The 23333-nt window shown below is 36.0% G+C and overlaps 1 protein-coding gene across 4 annotated transcripts in view; it reads left to right on the top strand.

Moving 5' to 3' along the window:
- LOC137392073 (retinal-binding protein-like) overlaps positions 1–23333 on the top strand; it is a 38665-nt gene that overhangs the window by 1307 nt on the left and 14025 nt on the right. Inside the window, exons 2-6 of one of the 4 annotated variants that reach the window (XM_068078690.1) lie at positions 9–235; positions 4364–4414; positions 16597–16675; positions 18939–19045; positions 21848–22036. In XM_068078690.1, the coding sequence (XP_067934791.1) occupies positions 212–235; positions 4364–4414; positions 16597–16675; positions 18939–19045; positions 21848–22036 (450 nt within the window). In that variant the 5' untranslated portion in view covers positions 9–211. Of the gene's footprint in view, positions 1–5; positions 236–4363; positions 4415–16596; positions 16676–18938; positions 19053–21847; positions 22037–23333 lie in introns of all 4 variants that reach the window. The other 3 variants (XM_068078689.1, XM_068078691.1, XM_068078692.1) reach the window with 3 other exon arrangements.

Below are 23333 nucleotides of genomic sequence, written 5' to 3'. Positions count from 1 at the left end.
TTCAGTAGCTGTGCACGGCTCGCTGGACTATCGCCAGCTCTCACGACCACCGATGCATGCAAATGGATGCATGAGTGGGTAACCACTGTGGTTTTATAAATAGTCTACATTCAGATGATTGGTTAGATGGAATCTCTCACATAATACGCTCCAACTTTTTCTCTTCACTCTCACTCCGCACCAGCTACAAAGCTGACACAGCGCTGCCGCGATGACACTGCTGACAGACCAGAATGTAAGTAATCGTAGCACATAGATATGCAGTTCTCAGTATTTCATCTATACTGTGTTCTACAGTAACTTTATATCACTTTGGTGTACTGACTGCTGTGCATAACGCAAAACTGTTTAACCTAGCTTTGGATTCGTTGAGCATTCTAAAAAAAATGTGAAATTACAAAAATGATTATCACCGGTATAACGGTTGGGAACGTAGACAATTTTTGCGTTTTAAAACTTCTAAACCTTCGTTAGGGTCTGAAGACATTTTGTAAGTGATTAACTTGGAAGATGTCACTGAGTTGAATTCTTCAGCCAGTATGCCTTAACTTAATGCTCAAGTCAGTTGCCTATCATAGGCAACTGACTTGAGCATTAAGTTAAGGCATACTGGCTGAAGAATAATATGCATCTATTGTTGTAGTGAAAGTCCATAATGGACTTTCACTACAACAATAGATGCATATTATTCAAGGTCAGCAAACATCTTCAACATGCCACCAACAGTACAGAAAGAAAAATATAATGCATATCAATAAAAGAGCATTCAAGAGCTAAGATCTAAAACTTTGCTGATATGATATGAGAGAAGATAGCTGTTCAAGTAACACCTTAGATTCATGCTTCGTTAAGCTGCTGACTGTCTTTGAAAATACATGTATGTGGTATTACTGAGGAATGTCTAGCAGATGAATCTCATTGGGGCTACAAAATAGTTATTTACTGCGACAGGTGATAGAGAGACCGACAGGTGATAGAGACCGAGGTCTAACACACAAGCAGCAGCGATTACTGGCTATAAGTATTACTTCTATGAAATATCTGGATCATCCTAGCTATTCACCTACACTGTATCTTCCATTTAGATATCTAATGCCACTGAGTCTAAGGTAGATGCATGTCGTCTTTTGCTTTCTGGTGTATCATCAACCGAAAGGTTTAGTTTTATAAAAAAAATTTGTAGAAACATATTGTGTGACATCATCGGTACAGATATCATAACTTTTTCAAGTAAAAATCTCCTTTTTCACCTAAGCGGTTTGCTGGAATCAATACATGTAACAAGTTTTTTAATAGCTAAAAACAGTTTTGTTAAATCTTTGCAAAGGAAATCATTGATGACATGTAAAGGCGCTCATTAAAATTCAGTCAGTTTTATACATTTGTTGTCGTAAAATTCTATGAAAAAATATGAAAATATCGTACGTAAACAATATTCTACCATGGATACCAACTGCATTCTAGTCCCATGCCTTTACACCAAGTTGAAGATATCTCATGATTAATCACGTATTGTGTTACTTTTTTCAATGATTACATATTTCTCATTTATTAATATTATTGTATGATTATGTCGGCTCACCGTATCTATGGTTCATTCACAAGGAAGCAGACACACAGAGCCCTAATCCTCTATGAGCTCACTCAGTGTTGTCTGAATGCCAGATAAACCACATTAGCTAATTAATAATAAAGGGCTCCTAGATGTTTACTGTCTGCATATTTAAAAACTAATGGATACCATTCCGGTCACCAGCCCACATAACTATAAGCTAACCGTTTTCTTTCGATATGGAGCTACCGCGATAAAGAGCTTTTACTGTGTTTTGTTTAATACAATCATACAGGGTTATTCTGTACAGGCTAGTACCCTAGCAGTCAGGTATGCTATGCGAGATCATCAGGTATTATAACTATACATGCAGTTATTCCAAAAGTTGGGAAGGACATCAATTTGTGCAGATGGTGGAGTGTTGGTCTACCAAGTTGAAATTTCGTTTTTCCTTTTATCTTTTTGCGTAACTTCTGAAGGAACTGCAACAAATGGACATACAGACTTTTATTATAGAAAATATTTGATAATGTAAACAAGTGAATCACACGATGCCTATTGTAGTTTTTTTTTGATTTTGAGGCGATATAGAATCACATGGTATAAAGTCTTTCAAGTATGACATTATCAAATGTAAAACTGCCTTGTGTAGCATCTCATAGTGCCTGCTCTCTCCTTTGTTTGATTTAGTTTTATACTCTTGTGATTTTTATAAAATCAATTTCGTATACAAATTAGACCGAATTTCAATATATCCAAAACGAGAAGAATGGACTTTTCCTATTGCTGTTTTGATTGGACATATCTTGCCGAAGGTGTTACTTTTTTAAGTTTTGGCATTTTGCCGAAATCCAAACCTCTCTAACAATAGAGTGCTGTCATCACTAGCCCAGCTGATGGCTACAAACCATAACCAATCTGTGCAAGGCATCGCTGCCAGGGCATCTTTTGATGTCAGGTGAAGGTATTCACTAACAGTATTGGTTATTTGCAGCGCTTTATGTTTATCAAATATTTTCTGAGTTCCATATCAAAACCTCACAATTTTTTTTATCAAAAAGCTAATTTTAAAACAGAAAGTGATCTATTCAATTGTATCAGCAAAGTGGAATTAAGGCATTTTGACCTTTTGTTTCTTACAGAAGTAATTCGTATTTTTAAAGCGGCTGCAGCAGATTTAGAGAATGTCTAACCGTCAAGGTGGCATAATACTGCTAATAGGTTTATCAGGCGAAATCTCTGCAGTAAAACCACAAAACCACTTACAGTATAACTAAGTATATTACTGCACTAACAGATTAGGCTGTCTGAGAATTGTCATCGCTGTAGACAGAACTACAAAACTGCATCAGCAACTCAACTCTTCATATGCAATATGAACGCCCGTCTTTTGTGTTATTCAACATACTGAGAGGAAAATGAGCATGTTTATGTAAGGCCTCTCGAGAGAATTCGTTACGCCTATCAAACAGACCGACAATATACAATATAGGCCACGGATAATATTTCACTAAAGCTGTAAATAACATTGCTCATGCATGGAGAATTTGACGCGTGCCACGCTCTGGAAGCAGCGATTACAGAGTGCCTTTGATTTGACGCCTGAGTTGATTTATTTCGCGAAAAAATTTGGTAATGGCATTTCAACTAAAACAACATACCGCTAGCGTAGTAGTGACAATGAGAACCTGAGCTCTTCTTCCGGCAGTTGTTAAGGTGCGCCCGATAATACGAGCTGGAAAAACTGCAATGAAGAGCAATTTCTATCAGGTATTGTCAATAGGGTATATCGAAAAACTTCATTCACAAGCCTCTTTGCTGTCATTGTGTGAATAAAGCGATGAAATAATACGAGGTAGGAGGCGAGGTAGGAGGCGTAGGTGGCAAGCGAATGGAAGGTGTGATTCAACTTGAACTAAAAACTTTTCCCTATTCAATAGAAGGAATCTCTACAACAAGGTTCTCTACAACAAGGTTCAGCTAGCTGGTCATCAAAACGTCCCTACACCTTCCAGCAAAATTGATTGTATAAACAACTCTACATTCTTCCACACTGCTTTTGCTTATGCTTGGTTTTATGCTAAAACCTAACTTAAATCATCAAGGATGGGTTGACTGGATTATTTGTAGGAATCTGGCCGTAAGGTTTTTATAGTTGAAAAGAATTCACAAAGTTTGTTTTCAAATGCTTCTTTGTGAAAAGCAATATGATTGGCTAATGAACATGGCTAGTTTATGAGTGGTCAGTTATTTGAAGGGGCTAGATATCATCAAACTGCTAGGAAACTTATCAAATTCTGTTTCGGGATGCTATTGACTTCTCAGCTGCTCTTAAAAATCAGTTGATTACTCAGCCATTCAAGATGGCCGTTCATCCTTTGTCGCTTTTAGACAGAAATTTCATGTCTCCTTTAGATCCTAGAATACAGTGAGAGTTGAGTATTTATAACGAGTCCATTTTAAAACTTACCCTACTCTACAACTTCTGCTAGGATTACTCTAGCTAAAAATAGAATCTGTGATAAACCATGCTATGCTTGAGATCAGTGCCTTTGCCAAGTGTTATGTCTGGTCACCTTCGTATCAGGCAGTCCTGTTAATCCTTTCCAAAGCTATGTTTGAGTTATATCTCACCATTTCACCCACTTATCTCTGCTTCAAGGGATTAACTCAGGTGATTGCTTCAGTTAATCAGGGTTTCTCTCGATGATTGGCTAATGACATCATGAATCATGGATTACTAGCCGAGACATTCCTGAATGTTAGAATATAGCCAAAAAATGTGCAAACACATTGCTGTTGTTTTTACAGGCCAATAACAGCTTGGGTTTGACTGCCAAGCAGCTGACATTGTTCCAGCAGGTAAGCAACACTGTTCACCATAATTTTAGGACTGCAGCTAGCAAAAAGAATACATTTAAAATTATTGATGGCCTTCAATATGAACGGTTAATAGGAGTAAGTCTGTAAACGCACCGGCATCCTAAAGTGCTTTAGTGTATGTGATGAAATACTACTATAAATATATTCTGTTATGAACATACATTGTTCATTTGAGTGTGAACGGGATTAAAGGATTAACGGGATTAAAGACCGATTTGCACAAAACTTTAGTAGATTTGATCAAAAACTATCAGTATTTTTCTATCAATTGCGATTGTTTCTGATGTTTGAGGTGATCTGAGTGCCAGGATGTTTCATGGTTAAAATTGACAAAACTTGATCACGGTTAAAACACTCACATCAAGCGAAAATGCAATTATGGCGTCTATAGGTGCAGAGAGACCAACCTAATAGAGACACGTAACGCTATAACTTTAACATAACAGTCGATATCAACTATAGCAATGATAGTAACTAGTGACCTCATTTTGGCACAAATTTTTTTTTCGAAGATTTTTAACCGTGATCAAACTATTTCAATTTCAATCTTGGAACATCTTAGCAGTCGGATCATTTCAAGCATCAAAAATAATTGCAAATGATAGAAATAATACTGATATTTTCTGATAAAATCTACTAAAAGTTGTGTAAGTGCATCTTTAAACATAGCAAATTTCTTCACTTATATGACCTCCATTTAACCTACTCTTGATAGATTGTTTGTGTACTTTATAGGCTATAATATATATTAATATCCTTGATATATCTTCAGATATTATCTGCCAGGTTTTTAATACAGTTTGACCTCATTTTGTAATCACAACCATGACTGAAAAACAAATTTATAAGTATGTTTTTATTATTTTACACCATTAACTGTATTTAAGAGAGCATAAAACATAATTATTCATTATATATTATCATCATTATCATTCATTATATAATCATAAACACATTATTCATAGGCTCAGCTTGGAAATGTAGTGCTTTGTCTATAGCAGCTCTTGCTCCTGTCCCCTTTCCTCAGGTTTGTTTTAAGTAAAGTTTGCGTGTTTTGTTCTAAGAAAATGTTAAAATAAAAATATGTATCACGCAAAATATAAAATACAGTCAGTATTTAATAAACCATGACAAACACACCTGTATTTAATAGCTGATTATTACAGACAACAAGAACATCAGTTGGTAACCGAGCTGAATCGTTTGGTTTTTTCAGCTTCTGTTTGGCATCCAAAAAAAAACTCTCAAACTTTTGGTTTGACTTCCAATTTGTTCGAGATCTGCGAGGTTAAAAATCTGAGGCTAGACTTTATTTAATATTGGCTTGTTATTCCGTAGGAATTTCAGCCCATTGCGTCTGTGAGATCATCAAATGTTTCAACACTAATTGTTCATTTTGTCATCGGCCCATAATTGATGCTATAATGAAAAAAGATATCACAAATTTTTCAAATGTTGGATTCAGCCATTATGCATTAAAAGTCAGCACAACTCTGTGATAAATGTTCATAGCATCTTAAGAGTTTATATTAGAGTATATATTATGAACCTTGTTATAACACCATTTTATTAGTATTTGGTCAACTAGTAATGAATGCGCATTTACCATAGAGGTTTTACAACAAACACAGCCATCATTGAATATGAGCTTTTGAAATAGCCAACAACCTAATCAAATGAGTTTCATAAAATCAGGAATGGTTTAACCAAGTCCCGTAAACTAGGATTGTGTGCTAAAAAATAGTTTGCTTTCCAGAATTTGCAAACAATTTCAGCTGAAGATATTTTTAAAAAGACAAAAGTGTTGAAACGTTTTGGCTTTGTACAGTATATTCTAATGTTTTTTCCACAATCGACATGTGGTTATAACGATTTTTGTTAGATTACGCTCTTTCTTTATAAAATAGCGTTAAACATCGCACACTGTCTGGGGTTTTCATTTCTTCCAAAAGAGAAAAACTTGCTACCAACAGCTGTTAACACTTTGAACCAACAAGTTTCCTTTATTGCGGATGGATCACTGATTGCTGTTTAACTTATGATTTGCACGAACCTGAGAAATTCATAATGTGTTTTGTTTTGCTCGGTCGCAAATAATTGAATTTATAACAAAAGTAGTATACAAGGGCATTCTAATGTATACAAAATCATTACGCTATTACTTAATCAAAAAAGCATAACACATCTATGTTAACAATGCTTCAGGTCATTATGACAATAGCCACTGCTTAGCAGGTGCTCTATCCGCTATGTGACACCGCATTCCAGGAGGTCTGTACATAGTGACCGCTTTTAGCAGGTTCATGCATGAAACGTATATTTAAGTGACACCTGATGAATGAACGTGAGGATTATATAAGTTGACACTTGTGCTGATTCGGCATAGATTGAGTCAAAGGCAGCCGATCACAAGTCGTCTAACAACATTGAAACAGCTTCATTTACATGTATAATGATCGTAGTTAGCTGCCTTGAATTTTAACTCTATTCTTGCAAATTCCTTATGGGAATTTGTTTAAAGTACTTCAGGTGGCTCGGCAGGATGTTGGCATTAGTTATGAATTATGTGACATTTGAGTGCAGGAGCTTTATCTCATAATAGCATCTATACCTGCCAAGATTGTAAAAGTACTCCTTTCCTCATCACTTTCCTCTAAGCTCTGAAAAGTTCTAGTTGAAAGCTGCTACACAGCCTATTAATATTGTTCTATGATTGTTTGCCTGCAACATAACATTGAGAGTCTCGCCAGAGCCTATTTATCAAATGCATGTTCATATTGTAAGTCTAATACTACAAGTGATGAGTCGAAGGTGCAGTTCACAAAATACACAATACACAAAATTTTAGTATATTTTATCAGAAAGTTTCGGTATTTTTCTATTACTTGTGATTGTTTTTGATATTTGAGGTGATTTGACAGACCAGGATGTTTCTAAATTAAAATCTACAAAGTATGATCATGTTTTAAATGCTCAGATCAAGCGTAAATCCGATTACGCGTAACGCTGCAACTCGAACGCAATAGCCGATATCAACTATAACAACTAGTGATCTCATTTCACACGTATTTTTCTTTGGAGCGTTTTAACAGTGATTAAGTTTTATTGATTTTAATCTATAAACATTCTGGCAATCAGATCACATCAAACATTGAAAACAATCACAAATGATGGAAAAATATGGATACTTTCTGGTAAAATCTATTCAAATTTTATGCAAGCTCATACTTAAGTTTAGTGGAACTACCCTGGTTATAGCGAGTTTTAAAAATCTTTATCTACCAGATTTATTTACCTCCAAGTAACTTTGTTTACTACAAATTTTTAATTATGACATGAATACGTTTAATTTATTTTTGTATCTCCTCAGATAGAACGCTCATGTAACCACCTTTAGCAAACAAGAGTTGATAGGAAGGTCCTACAATCTTATTACAAAGCTACATCTAGATAAAGCATTGTTGTGAAATGTGTTTCATTTCACAATTCTTGTTACCATGGATGTTCTGATCGCTATAGCGTCACATGCATCTTGCTCAATGTCTGTCGGATAAAGTGACCTCTAGTGGTGAATGTTGTAACAGAGGGCGGTTACTCGGTGTTTTCATTATTCCTGAGCATTCCGAGGAGCAATCCAATTACAACCATATCGCTTATTTCTCATTGCTCGCTCAAGGAAATTATCGTGTTGTCATTTCGCAAGACATTCCTGGCCGTTGCAGGGCTCCTAGACAGCGATATGTTTTGGAGAAGTGACGCCGTTAGTGAACTGTTGATTTTTAAGGGTTTTAGGGTGCGTCTGTGCCGAAGTGCTATGCTAGGCCGACAAGCAGGTTGTTTCATGGGGCGGTGCAGTATAATAGCCATGGTTGTGCGATGCCTTATGGGAAGATCAAGCAAGATCTATGCGCATGCTCAAGCGCGATGCCGTTGATCGATAAGGCCGTTTCCATAGCACAAAGATGGCGCATGGTACGGGTGTTCGCTTCCAAACAGCGTCACCGAATCATGACAAAATGAGAGTGATGCGCCTGTTTCCATGATGGAATTGCAGCGCCACATGAGAATGTGTTGCTACGAAGTCGCTGTGTGTAAACTTTAATTTCTGTCAGCTGATCAACGGCAGTAGTCTGGTGTAAAGTGTGCTGAGTGGATATGCTACTTCTGTTGTGGCAAGGAAAGCCAATTATCAGATAGCTGGCCATGACACTAACTTGTAAATCCTACTAGGTGTGATCGATAAAACCAGTTGGCGTGAGCTCTACAATGACATAGAATTAGTCTTATTGCGCTCAATATCTTTAGCCATAATAACAATTTTAATAAGTATAACAATCATTTTTCCTATTACTGTTACATGAATGGCTCATTGCTTTCCCAAACACCAGATCTCACTTGAACCACATAATCGGTAAAATTTTCTATGGGTAAAATCCTTTAAGAATAAGAGTTGACTATGCAACTAGTAATAAAATTATACATGTACTGTAAATGCAGTTTCCCGATTTCCAAAAATCCCCAGACGATTTGAATTGCGGTATATTGTGAGTTGTCTATTTATTATAGATGGTCTGTGATATTACAACTGTATGTAAACAAGACTTGAATGTTTGTTATGATTTATTTGTGTTTTAATTTAAAAGAAACTGTTTTGTGTTTGTGCTAATTAAAAACATTTATTTCATGAATGGCCTTGTGCGTGGAAGGTCATGGAATGAGATTATTATAAGACTTGACGGCCAGTGCGTTTTAGTTCCAGTATCGCTCAATGTGAAAATCATCAGGTATGAGATAAATCTCCATTACACGATTATATCATTTATGTGATTTATATATGATTTATATACGATTTATACCCTAGCGTTTTATCAGTGACCAAGTTTTGTCAGTTTTAATTTTGAAACATTCTGGCAGTCAGACCACCTCAAACATAAGAAACAATTGCAAATGATAGAAAAATACTGATATTTTCTGATAAAATCTGCAAACAATTTTAGTTTGAGTTTATCTTTAATCACAAGGAGCTGTCTTTTGAACGGAATATCAGCAGTTTTCTTATCTCTCTTGGACTGATCACCTCAGGAGGGCCTCATCAAAGCCACCACTGAGTAGTCCATGCAACAATGACAACTTTCAGATAACAAAATTACGTTTTTATATTGTAATTATGATTTAAAGTGGTTGTTGACAAAAGCATTGCATATTTAAAAAAGCGCGATAACAACGCTTGCTTATGATTAAACCGCGCTTTTTGAGCTCATTTTTCTCGGCGTTCAGTCCATTTAAACGTCATGTAACAAGCTACGAGCAATTTTAAATAGTTTATATATCTTATATAAAAAACTGAAATTATTTTACAGGCTGGATTTAGATAATAATGGGTTTTAAGACACCAATCTCTATTATTCTAAATCGGACTAAATATTCCTAACTTCCGTCCCTGAAAAAGCTAGGTTTCGTCACATATTTATGGGCGGAGCTTGTAATGCCGATTGTGTTGTTTTCGAAACGGATATTGAAACACTTTAAAAAAGCCTAAATGACTTTGAAGGTTAGTGAACTAATCTTTATTTTGAGTACAAAATCGGAATCAGCGTGTCTGATTTACCTAGTAAATTCGATAAAAGTTGTTCGTGACAGTTATGGTTTAAGCTGCTTATTCAACAGCAGTGTTTGTATTTACAGAGATAGACATGAACATCGTCGACGGAAAAGTTACCTTAATTTGAAAACTGTGTAGATTGGTTAAAATAGGTCGGTGACACAGTGAAACTTTTTACTGATTGATTCGTCTACAAATAGTTTTTTTTAGAAAAATAAACTAAATGGAAAATAGTTTTCACAGTTTTATGGTTAATTTGTGAAGTTTACATTTCTATTTTGTGTATTTTCTCTGGTAGTTTTGTAAGGAGAGTGGGTGAAATGCACTGAAAATACTTATTAACCCAATGAGGCAATGGAATGTAGCAATAAAAATTAACCTACCGAAACGAAACCGTTTAAGTTTTTAGTTGACAACACACAGGATTATGAGAATTTTTAATGTTATTAATAAGTTTATGGTAAGTCGAGTTTTTAATAAAAACCAGCACAAGCATGAGAATTTTCAATGGTACTAAAATTATAGTAATATTGGAACACTGTAAAAACTTAAATTGTGATGACCTTGGAAGCTTCTTTAAAGGTTGACTTGCAACAAAATTCACATTACAGTTATTTGATATCAAAAGATTCACCATGTCTTACTCTGTTGTGTTGTAAGTGCCAAATATGTGGAAATGCGATTACAAGCTCTTAAAAGCTCAAAAAAGAAAAGCCGCCGTAGATTGGAATCTCTTTATTTCGATGACGTAGCCACGAAATTTGGTTATCGTCTTGTCACGTATGTTCTCACGTGAATGGAAAGGCTAATACAAAGCTCAATATAAAACTTATAGTAGTACTAGTTTATGACAAACACTTCGGGTTTTACCGAAGACCCCGTATTAAATATAGATGCTCGCTACTTTACAGTTTTGTTTCGGCATTATTCAATCGTCAAGTCGTTCTCTGATCATGTGACCCAATACTTTGCAAATAATTTTTGCAGCACTTTTAGATTATCACAGGTGACCAACAGGCTCGTCATGATTATCAGACAATGATATGTACTCCTTCGAGCTAAGGTTAAAAAGTTTAACGATTTTTTACAGTAAGTTGTAATATATCAGTGCTAAAAGTGACAGCATTACAATGACGATAAAACAGACACGTAAGAACAATAGACATAGTTTTATTGAATGCGTGAAGTATATTCGTGAAAATATTTCGACGAATAAGGTTGCAAGAAAGTGTAAACAGAAACCATCTCTCGCAACTGCATCACATTTGAGCCGTTTTGGAAAGGGAATCCAAACTACGGCGGTCTCGTGTGGCTGCGATTTTATGTTCGTTTTTGAACTTTTAAGAGCTTGTAATAACCTTTTCACATATTTTGCACCTACAACACATCAGAGTAAGACATGTTGAGTCTTTTCATATCAAATAACGGTAATGTGAATTTTGTTGCAAGTCAACCTTTAAGGTAATTGTAAACCATTGGTATTCAATATTGCTAGTCAGTCGGTGAATATGTTGGTATCCAAGCTGCAGCTCATTTGGCACTTCACAGGAGTGATAAATATACTATGTGGGCAGAATAATTGACATTAATGAAATAGTGGGAACAAGTGGGAGAAAATTCAAATGATTACGAACTTAGATCTTTAGAACTTCAAATACCTCTCTAGAGCGTAGGCTAAAATGCTATCAAGTGCCATATCTTCCACTGAAATACTAGTTTTCAAACATTTTGTGGTTTACTAAATATTTTAGGTTATGTATGGTATGATAACAAATTTTTTAGCTTAACAAATGTCCAGTTGTGGTTGTTAGGCAGTATAAAAAAATAATAAATGGAAAAGCCTGAACAATAACCGGTGGAAAGATAATCAGTGATGTTCCAATCATGCAATTTCTTCCAAGACAACTCTAGGTCATATTAAAAATATAATTTTTTTTACAATGTTAACCAGAGTTCCGTACAAAACGATTGTATTAGGTTATGAATGGTTGTATGTGTTACTCTCTCTGTTTCTAGACTTCCAAACCACAGGCTACTAGTAGAAATTGAGCTATGCAGACTATTTATTATTTTTCACCAGGCATGCTATCATCATCTTGAAGAGATCTATTACTAGTTATGATCTGCCATTAATCCACATATCTATAATTTATGTTTTATACAGAGTGTTCTCACTCCTACGGTTTGGTTACTGTTTAACACAACTAATAACTAAAAGTCTACTGGTCTGATTGTTGGCTTTTATTAATTCAGCAAGTTTTTTAACGCTGTTACAGCACAATTTTTATTGACTTTATGAGAAAGTATTGGCATTTTGCTATCATTTGCAATTGTTTTTGATGTTTGAAGTCATTTGTCTGCCAGGATGTTTCTCGATTAAAATCGAAATAATTTGATCATTGTTAAAACGATCGGAAGATAAATACAAGTGAACAGACATCACTAGTTGCTATAGTTGACATCGGCTATTGCATTCAGGTTACAGCATTACGCATCTCCATTCTGTCGATCTATTTGCACCTATAGACGTCATAATCGCGCTTTAGCTAGATCTGAGCGATGTAACAGCGATCAAGTTTTGTTGATCTTAATGTGGATCTTAAAACATCTTGGCAGTCAGACCAGCTCAAACATAAAAACAATCACAAATGATAGCAACATGCCAATGTTTTCTGGTAGAACCATCTAAAATTCTATGCTTTTTCAATGACACATAGACATGCGTGTGGACTAGATCAGCATGCTTCTTGTCTACATTCTTCATTCAAACACCATTCTAAACACTCAGTCCATGGTACAGGTAAACCACTGGTTTGCTGCTCTCAAGATGAAAGCACTTAATTCTTTACCAATCTATATATTGTCTAAACTTTCTATAAATACAACTAGTTCCCCTTTTCCCCTAATAAAATATATGCGGTGTAAGAAAATAGAACCCAGAACTTTCCACTGTTAATGCCACCCAATGGTTTGAACTGCCAACAACTATATTAGGGAGGTAGTTTAGTCACCCATATAATTAAAAGAAGCTCACATCTGGCATCTTGAACTGGTCACAACAATGCCACTGTACTACACTTGACCTTATAGCTTTCAAATGTATCCATCATGGCCACTTTTCTTAAAACATGAGATCTAGGTGTAAGTTCAGTTACATTCGGTTCGTCTTTCGGAAGTGTTAATGAACAGGTTTGTTGAAGGTCTTGACCTTAAAACCTAGAGCAAAATTGCCAAACATATTTGGCTATGACTCACAGTAAAAATATCTAAACATTAGCAGCCTCAGAAGGGCTTAATTGGCAAGTTTTGGTCTTCACAACAAGCCGCTGTGCTGATATTAGGTATGGGAGCACATTCTAGCAGCTTCTGCAATATATATAGTCTGCGGCACATAACGTGACACTTTTTTATGCAAGAAAAATATTAACGCAATTTGCAATAGTAAATTCGATGCAATTGACCTGATTACACTAAATATGGCAACTCTTTCCACAACGAAAATTTTGCTGCTAAATAAAAATTGTTGTTGCACTTGTTATTGCATGTTGAATTGCACTGGTACTTTTATTGTGTGTCACAATACGTTTCTTGGACTATACCAATTGAGGAAGCAGCTAGTATCGTGCTCACTAATAATTTGTTTAGCCTGTTAAAAGCATTTCGTCGACGATTTCGGTGTGCATGCACAGCTATGACAATTCTGTGAATTTCGGCCGAACAATTCTGTGTTTTTCGTTCATTTTGTGATTTCGGTCAGAACCAACGAAAAAATTGTTAAGTGTCGCCGTACCTTTAGAGTACACTAGCGACCTTTATGCCAATCATCGCATATTGGTTAAACATTTTAATACTGAAAAGTTTGACTAGAAAATATATCCTTAACTCTTTAGCTACCGTAAACCGATGTATCGGCTTATTAATAAGGTTTCACTGTTCTTTTCATTACAAAGCCTACACATTAGCTAGACCAATTCTAATCATGTCTCCAACGAAACAACCTTGTTGCAACTAATCAAAAAGCTTTTTGCTAAGCAAATCCATTTCTAATTCTTTTTCAAAACGGGAAAACCAGATCGCTATCGTCATGGCAATAAGAAATTCAATGCAAACAAAGCGTCAGAAGTTTTGCGAGAGTGGCATTCACTGAACAATTTTATATTTATCTTGTAGCAAATTTCGTTCTGAACAAGATGCCTTTCACAGTAAAACAATATCTGCATTGATTCTTGAGATATTGCATAAATACTATCGCTATATCAATTTTTCGAATGTCCATTAGCATTAGTATGGTCAGAATAACGATTTTATCGCAGCAGTGAAAGAGTTATTGTTCACATTACATCAGGGTTGTCCTCTCAACGATTATTCGTCGACTTTGTGCAACAACTTTGTGCACGGGTATGTCGAAAAACATTGCAGCTATCAAACTTCCTCGATATCTTGCTGTGCATTCACGGCAACCTGTGCAATGTGCACCACTTTGGCGATGATGATTGGTTGTTACGGATTGCTTGATCTATATTTCCCTTCCCGGTAGTTGCTGCAGGATAAGCGTTTCATCGTTTATGCGACCGAATGGTATAAAAAAACTTCATTGCAGTGGACTATTCACCGGTGTGAACGCGGATGGCTTTGTGAACAATGTTATCACAAATGATCATCGATGCATTGTGGGGTATGCATACTGCGATATGGTGTTAACCAGCCTCGAGACAGCAAATTTTTACTAATATATAGGATGCACTTTTCATGGTTCAATTTCAAGAACTCCTTCAAACCCTCACAAGATGATGTCTTTTCTGCGTATAAAGTCGTCTACCCATTGCGTGTGGCTGGTAGGAAAATCTATGTTTGAGATTAGCGGATGAGTCAGAAGAATGCTGTCAGAATGCTTGCTGACTGCATCATGCGCTATGAAATTAGAAAACTGTAAAAATTCGTTACTCCAAGCTTTTAGTACTGGCAATTTAGGCCGATTTTGTTCTGCGTTATGAATTCATACTCGACAGCTCAGTGCTGAAGGGAACCATAGTGTTGTCTAGATGCTGATGAAGAATCCGCACGAGATCTAAGCAATTAGTAATAATCAATGTACTGTTGAGAATGCAAGCTTAGAGAGATCATGGAGCAGCCATACTGTTGTTGTTCAGTCTCACTATGGTTATTGTTAGGTAACACGGCACTGGTAGTGATGCATTTTCAGAGTAGGTAATTACGTAGCTGTTCTTTCATAATAATAGAAATATGCCAAGGTTAAGCAATCGATTTAAAACTTATTGAGCTGCCATAATCTTGTTGTTCAGTCTTACTATGATTATTGTCAGGTAACACAGCACTGGTAGTGATGCATTTTCAGCGTAGGTAATTAAGCAGCTATTCATTCTATAATAGAAACTATGACAAGGTTACGCAATTGGTTTAAAATTTACGTCACTCACTCAATACTCTCACACAATGATAATGAGAAGGACTGCAGGTGCTTGTGGTATGTTCGACTGCTCATTGTAATCACTCATAATCTGATAAGCAGACGGTTTATTGAGCCACCGATGAACAATTATCTGTTCGATCCAGTCAAGGCTGGGTTAGGTTTTACAAGTATGTTCACTATAAATGCAATTATGAAATAGCCTATAGTCACTTCGCATTTTTTGCGCAGAGATCAAGAAATTAAGAAAATGTCATTCGTGTTGTTATCTCGCGATAGTTTCTGAATGCGAAAAGATATTAGGAGGCAGATTTTTAAATAAAATCGAAGATGGTAAAAAATTTTTAATACCATCTTTCAACGTATATAAAGGCTGGTTCACACTTTGTTGTCGTATGACAGAATTTTCTTCTTGGCGTTCATTGTCGACTATATGAACCATAAACCGATAGCATCGACGAAACAACGCGGATACGTCAGGAAAGTTTGCCGCTGTCAAACTTTCCCGATATTTCGCCGTGCGTCGACGACTACCTGTACAGTATGCACCATTTCAGCGACAGTAATTCGCAATAACGGATAGCGTAATTTATTTATGTCCGTTTATGATAGTCGCTGCAGGACTAGTATTTGATTCAAGCATGCGAAAACAAAGAGGTTTCTCCACAAAAAATTAAAAAGAAAAATGAGAACGCTACATCACGAAGTACTTGCTGACGCAAACACGAATGGGTTTGTGATAGTGCCGACATGGTTATTACCGACGATCACTGAAGTATTGTGGCATCAACATCGAGATACAGCGATATAGAGTGAACCAGCCTTTAGAGAGGAGTCGTAGCATAACGCCAATTTCTCATAAGAGAACTGGACATACACTGTATTTGAGCAATCTTAGCTTACTGCAGGCAGAGGCTGTGCGTGTCTTTTTTAAGAGCTTTGTTGTACAAACAATTGCTCTTTTCTGTTTTATAGCTACGACTTGCGCAATGTTTCTTTACAAGCTGTTTGAAGTGCAGCTGTCAATGTTATATATGCCTACCCTGTAGTACTCAGCATTTGTGAGAGTTAGTGAGAGTCGTCTCTTTCTCGCGAAATTCACTACCATGGTGCTATTTTACTCAATTGTAGTTCAAAGATGCGATCTCAGATGTTCTTAAGCCTGACTACTTCTATCACACAGATGCTCAAATTGTCAAGTTCTGTTTAGGTAGGTCTTATTATCTATTAGAAGTTTCTAGATTGTAACATCTACAGTTACGTTGTGCTGCTCAGTAGTTTGACAAAAGATGGGCCTATATTAGAGTGGTAAGGCCCACCTTCTAAACACCTATCAGAGTGAAAGCTTCCTTCTAAACATCTATCAGAGTGAAAGCTTCCTTCTAAACACCTATCAGAGTGAAAGCTTCCTTCTAAACATCTATCAGAGTGAAAGCTTCCTTCTAAACATCTATCAGAGCGAAAGCTTCCTTCTAAACACCTATCAGAGCGAAAGCTTCCTTCCACACATCTATCAGAGTGAAAGCTTCCTTCTAAACACCTATCAGAGTGAAAGCTTCCTTCTAAACACCTATCAGAATGAAAGCTTTCTTTTAAACATCTATCAGAGTGAAAGCTTCCTTCTAAACACCTATCAGAGTGAAAGCTTCCTTTATTTGAAAATTAAGTTCAAAAAGTCTGAATCCCTTGCTATTAGCTCTGTTTTAGCTTAATGATTTTTTTCTGTTTGCTCTACGTTCTCTGTGTTTTAGATTTAGGTTTTGCCTCAATGTTTTAGCTCTCTCTTCTTTCTCTATGTTTTAGATCTAGGTTTTGGCTCTACGTTTTGTTCAATCCTATTTCATTATGTGTTAGCTCTATTTTTGTCTCAGTTTTTTAGCTCTATGTTCTATCTCTATGTTTTCTCTAAGGATTAGCTATACATGAAGGTTATCGCTATAATTTAAATAGTAAGGGAAGGCGACTACGTTGATATCAATCAACTCTAAATACAGACCAGTGTTTGATTAAGTTAGCTTTGCTGAATTTACTAAAAAAGTAGCAAATTTATAATGTACTTTTCAAGAGGCAACAACTCCTTACATAAATCTTCAAATGGTGAATTGATTAGACACAAAAAGAAAGCAGCTAGAAGCTGGTTTCTGTTTCAGCCCCAGGAAGTTGTTACGGATAAATTGTGAGTGGTTAAAATCGGAAAACTTTTCGCATTCGCCACAAGCACCTCTCTTATCTGAAAAACGCTGTTTTATATCGAGAAATAATTATTCCGCTGCCGTACCATGAGAAATAACCTAATGTAAGCATAACAGTAGTTGTAAGCTTGAGGATCATTTTATGGACTAATAAAGTTGCCACTCACTAAATGGTTGCTTTTCATAAATGTTTTCACACGCAGCGTTGATGCCTTGGACTTTCATTCCTATTGGTCACACTCGTGACCTTGTTTTCTTAAGAGGCAGTGAAAGTTTTAATGAATCCAACTTTTTGCTACTTTCTGTGTTAAAGCGAAGAAACTTTATGGTTGAAGGCAAAAAAATGATATCGCTCGATGCGCTTGATTCATGCATCTTCATGTTCCGTGATTTGTCACATAGAGGCTAACTCTATGGAATGTGGTCTACAATGATCTGTGATTCTATCTATATTTTCTTCCTTAGTGGTATGTTAGTTTATATTTTTGTTAATCGTGTGTTACATTGGTCGACATCCTATCGAGGATGTGAATGTTTAGGGGAAGAGTGTGAAAAGCTGTAGAGTTCTGTTTACATATCAGAATGATACACTCAAGCTGTCAGCCTCTTGCTTGACTAAACTAAATGAACAATTTCACTTATGCTTGCTTATGTTTTCTACACCATGCTACAAAATCCCTGTCTTTGAAAGGCGTTTGTGCTCGGCCAATGAAGTTGTCTGTTCAAGGTTATTTTCACCAGCTTTCTCTTTTCCTTTATCAGACATGAAAGTGGTTATTGTTATGGCGTTTTTTTTCATCAGTTTTCTAAAATGCAAAGTACTCTCAGCAAAACCTAAATCCTACACTGAAACAAGGTCAATGCATATGCTTTTTAAACCGAGTCCTAGCGTGTTGGACTTTGGACCAAGTGCTAATGTCAGCTGTGGAGCACCTGCCACATATGCCAGTGCCTGTAATAATGTGAAGCATGGGCTTGTATAAGTAACACTCTGATGGTTGTAGTATTCATTCAGTGATGAATATTACCTGCTCTTCCACTCTTTAATTCTAAATTTAGTTAATAATAATTTGTTAATACCAAGCTTGTGAGCTCATATAAAGTTCGTTACTACTTCTCACAAGCCATATGACGAGATGCTCGCTAGATAAGCTCTATTCATACACTATGCCTGCAGTTAATTCTGAGTAATTTGATCTGCCATGTTGGCAAATAGAATGTAGACTTTTGTTGGCAACTCAAAAGTTTTCATTTTGTACTGTTGTTAACCCTTTGCTATAGCGAGAAAATGGGATTTGAAGAAGGCGGAGACGATGTTCAGAAAAGCGTGCAAGTTCAGAGAGACGATGAGACTCGACCATATTGTCGAGGAGTATAAAGAGCCGGAAGTAAGTGGTAGCCAGGTAGTTTTTTGTTTTAACTAACTTCAGTTAGACGTATGCCTGCCGGTATGCAGACTATCAGCAGCGTTGATTTGGTGGAGAGAGCAATTTTGATTTGCTTCACTTCGTGAAGAGCCATATGTGTCTGCCGCCACACTTGAAGGTTACGAAAAAATTGCATTCAACAGTATTTGAACCCATGGCTTTCAGCTTTGTAGACTAACACTTTACCACCTGCTCCACTCAGCCACCTCGCTACATATTGGAATAACTGTGCAGTTACTTATTACATCTGATAATCACTCACGACCAGATTGTCTGGGTAGTAGAAATCAATAAAAGCAAATCAGGCTGTTAAGGGTTCCCTGTTACCACCGGTGATCTTTCTGAGAATTGAACCCAACCTGTTATTCACAGCCATTAGGCTGTTCCTAGCAGTTGATAATCATTTCCATTATTCTATTGAAAATTCTAAAACGGCTCTAAACTCTAGTCTTTTTACATGGTGAACGAGTACAAAAGCTGCAGCAGTATACTGTAGCATGTCACTTCCTCTATCCCTCAGCTATATATTCTTTTAAATTCTAAAACTCTAGTCTACCAAAGTAATTCAATTTATACTTTACATAAGATTTCAATAACCCGTAGTCTGTCATAGACATAGAAATCTCTGCAAATTTTAGTTGCACACATGTGTGATGGATGCCCAGCTAATACTAAAGGAAACACAAGGTTACAGGTATCAGTGAGTGTATGCATGTCCTTTAAAGTAGCCAGTATCAGGTATCATAAAACAATGCGTTTTGATTCCTGGCTCAACTATTTCTGGTCACAAAGAGACGCAATCTTCAGTTTCTAGCAGCAAGCTAAAAATAGAGCTGTTTCTTCAAGATAAATGTATAAAATAACGTGGCTAGTTTTGAGTGGATGTTTGTAAACTCTGAGCTTGACTGTCGGTCAACTTGAGGTGATCGTGACAGCAGAGACACCGGCAGCGTGAGTTCATCATGCATCTCTGAGGTCATGATTACTTGGAGTAATCGTGACAGCGGAGATACCGGCAGCATGAGTTCATCATGCATCTCTGAGCATAGAGAATGAACTTTTGTAAGCAAACATTTTTATGCCCTTGCACTGAGTAATAACTGGAGAAGATGCTGCCCTTGCACTGAGTAATAACTGGAGAAGATGCTGCCCTTGCACTGAGTAATAACTGGAGAAGATGCTGATCTTGTTTATTAGTCTGCGATCCCGAAAATAAACATGAACACTTGTTACAAAGTGACAAATAAGATAAGATATCTGTATATCTGCAGCAAACAATGTTTTCAATATCACTGTGTATGATATCCAGCCTTTGTAGAAGAAATACTAAGCCTACAAGAGCATTGAGATATGCAATGTATGCGTAGAACTAACATTTATAATAGACTATATGAATGCCCGGCATTGCTCAGGTAATAAAAAGACTTTTGCGCAGAAAATTTACTTTTAATCAACATACAACATTTACTATTCTAACTTTTAAATAAAAGTGTATGCTCATTTCTGTGGACTGTATTTAATTCTCTGTACTGTGTTTATTTCTGTGTAATTCATACTGTACCGGCTGCTGTGCCCACTGCAGCTCTGTACCGATCGCAATTGTCTTCCAATAGTCTAAATATCTTTCTTCACATAATGGCACATACTTTTCTTCTGATATGGCTTCATGAAGTGTCAAGTGTGAAGCCATTTAAGATTGGCTAGTGTAAACATGTACGTAAACAATTTCTTCTATAGTTGAAAATTGGACATTCTTCCACTACCAATTAGACAGCGTAGCATAGTATCCTTTGTTTTTTCGTGACGTCATTTTATCATTGTCGGCCATCTTTATAGACAATTTTATCGTTAAAAACATGAAGCATTTGCAATGAATTGTTGAAAACGATGCTTTTGTTTGCAATTTTTTTATTGTAGTATTAAAACAACACCAAAAAGTACTCTTAAATAAAAGAAAAACGATCGTTTTCTACAAATATGGCGGTTTTTTCGTGAACGAGCGCATGTGCAAACGTCTTGATAGTGTAAAAAAAACAATGGATAGTCAGTTGGACAGTAGTGTATTGGATAAATGCCTGTACTGCAAAACTGGAGGTTGTGAGCTCAAATCTAGTGCGCAGCGGATTTTTCATTCCTAAATCTTTATTGCTATAACTGGACACGGGGACAGACAGACAGAATACCAAACAGACAAACAGACAACACTGAGATATATGTGGATGAAAGATGCATTATACACTGCTGAGCCATTTCTTGTGTTCATATTTTTTCAAAAATTTGTAAAGGTCAATTCTTACAAAATGCCCGCCTTCTATAATTAAATTAAACGACTTTAATTAAACTAAATTATATTATATCATATTATCTTAAATTATAATGTAATACAGTATATGATATGGTAATGTTTTGCATAATAGTATATAATATTTTATTGCATTGCATAGCAGTGTTTTGCCTTGTATTGCATGATGTTACCCTATTTCATATGGTCTTATCTTATGCGGTGTAATATTAAATTAGATTGCCCATGTTACACTGTGTTGTACTTTTTATCTGAGAGATTTAGTATATTGCATTGTATGAAATGTTATCACATTGTATGAAATGTTATCACATTGTTTGAAATCCTAACAATAAATAAAGTTAAATGCTGCTACTCTTTATTGTGGATTTTACAAAAAAACTTTTTTGGAATAAATCGTGTCATTCAGTGTTTAAAGTTGTCCTACCCTGTCATTTATTTTGCTGATGTGTTTTGTTTAGGTGGTAGACAAGTACCTGACTGGAGGCATCGGCTGCTTTGACCTCGAGGGATGTCCTGTGAGAATTGAGAGGTTTGGCTGTCTTGACGTGAAAGGAATTTTCTACTCTTGTAAAAAAGTGGAGCTTGAAAGGAAAAAGTGCTACGACCAGGAAGTTACAGTGCAACTCCTTCGAAAGCAATCTGAGAAGGTAACTCCATCTAGCGCTAAAAAATTTATGCCTTTGCTTGAATGGACTGACACAGTTTCGTTACTTAACAAGGACTACTATCTACTTGAGCAGCACTCTAGAGCAAGTTGTTGCCATAGCAACTTATTTGTAATGGTACATCATTGGCACCTGTGGTATTGTAGAATTGTTGTTGCTGTATTAAGTATAGATTTCAAAGATTAGTTAACACAAAGTTTTGCTGGATGTTAACAGAAAGTATCATCATTTTTCTATCATTTTCGATTGTTTTTGATGTTATGACCTGACTGCCAGGATGTTTCAAAATTAAAACTGACAAATCTTGATCGCAGTTAAAATTCCCAGACGAAAAATGAAAGCGGAAATGATGTCACTAGTTGCTATCGTTGCTATAGTTGATATTAGCTATTGTGTTCAAGTTGTAGCGCTATGAGTCTCTATTCTGTCAGTCTCTTCGCAACTATCAACGTCATAATCACACTTTTGCTGGATCTGAGCATTTTAACCGTGATCAAGTTTTATCAATTTCATTCTTGAAACATCCTGGCAGTCAGATCACCTCAAACATAAAAAAAACAATTAAAAATGATAGAAAAACACCGATACTATCTATTAAAATCTACTAAAATTTTGTGTAAGTTTTTCTTTACAACTTTTAATACACTCCTTCGGATGTCTTAAAAAGATTTTTGAAAATATTTCTATATCAGAACCAATACCTTAACCAATTCAACAATGTTTCCTTGTAATCAGAAATGACAGTTTAACAGCAGCTGATTAAATGCTTTTATAGTCAAATGTCACTCAAATTATACGTAAAAAAATGCAGCTAGTTCTGATGAGGGTGTGAGTCAGAGTTGTCTACACATACTTGAAAAGCCAAGCAGTCCTAAAAGGTGATGCATTGAGGAAACAACTCCTTATTTGCTGCTAGTTGTCATTCATTACTTGTAGAAAGGAATTGAAAAGACGAGCATATCCATTAGCTAATTTGACAGTCTGCTGATGCCAGAAACCATAAATACTTATAACAATGATTTTAAACAAATGATATATTATTAATGTAAATCAATGTAATAAATAGTTCACTCAATAAATTAATTATTTATGTCTAAAAGGTGGCAGATAGTTTAAATAACTGGTTGTATTTAGCTTGTGTTTTGCTTATCGGTACTTGCGGATTAATGTGTGACCTTGACCTCACCATTTACTTATCTCAGCAAGCCGATAGTGTAAAGCCTGGTTTCCATATGATAGCGCGATGATCGTGCGCGGTCCAGTGATCATGCGCAATGCA

This window comes from Watersipora subatra, chromosome 3 (assembly GCF_963576615.1).
Source record: "Watersipora subatra chromosome 3, tzWatSuba1.1, whole genome shotgun sequence".
Classification (NCBI taxonomy): Eukaryota; Metazoa; Bryozoa; class Gymnolaemata; order Cheilostomatida; family Watersiporidae; genus Watersipora; species Watersipora subatra.
The sequence above is the reverse complement of the archived record's forward strand: the minus strand, read 5'-3'. Positions and strand labels throughout refer to the sequence as shown.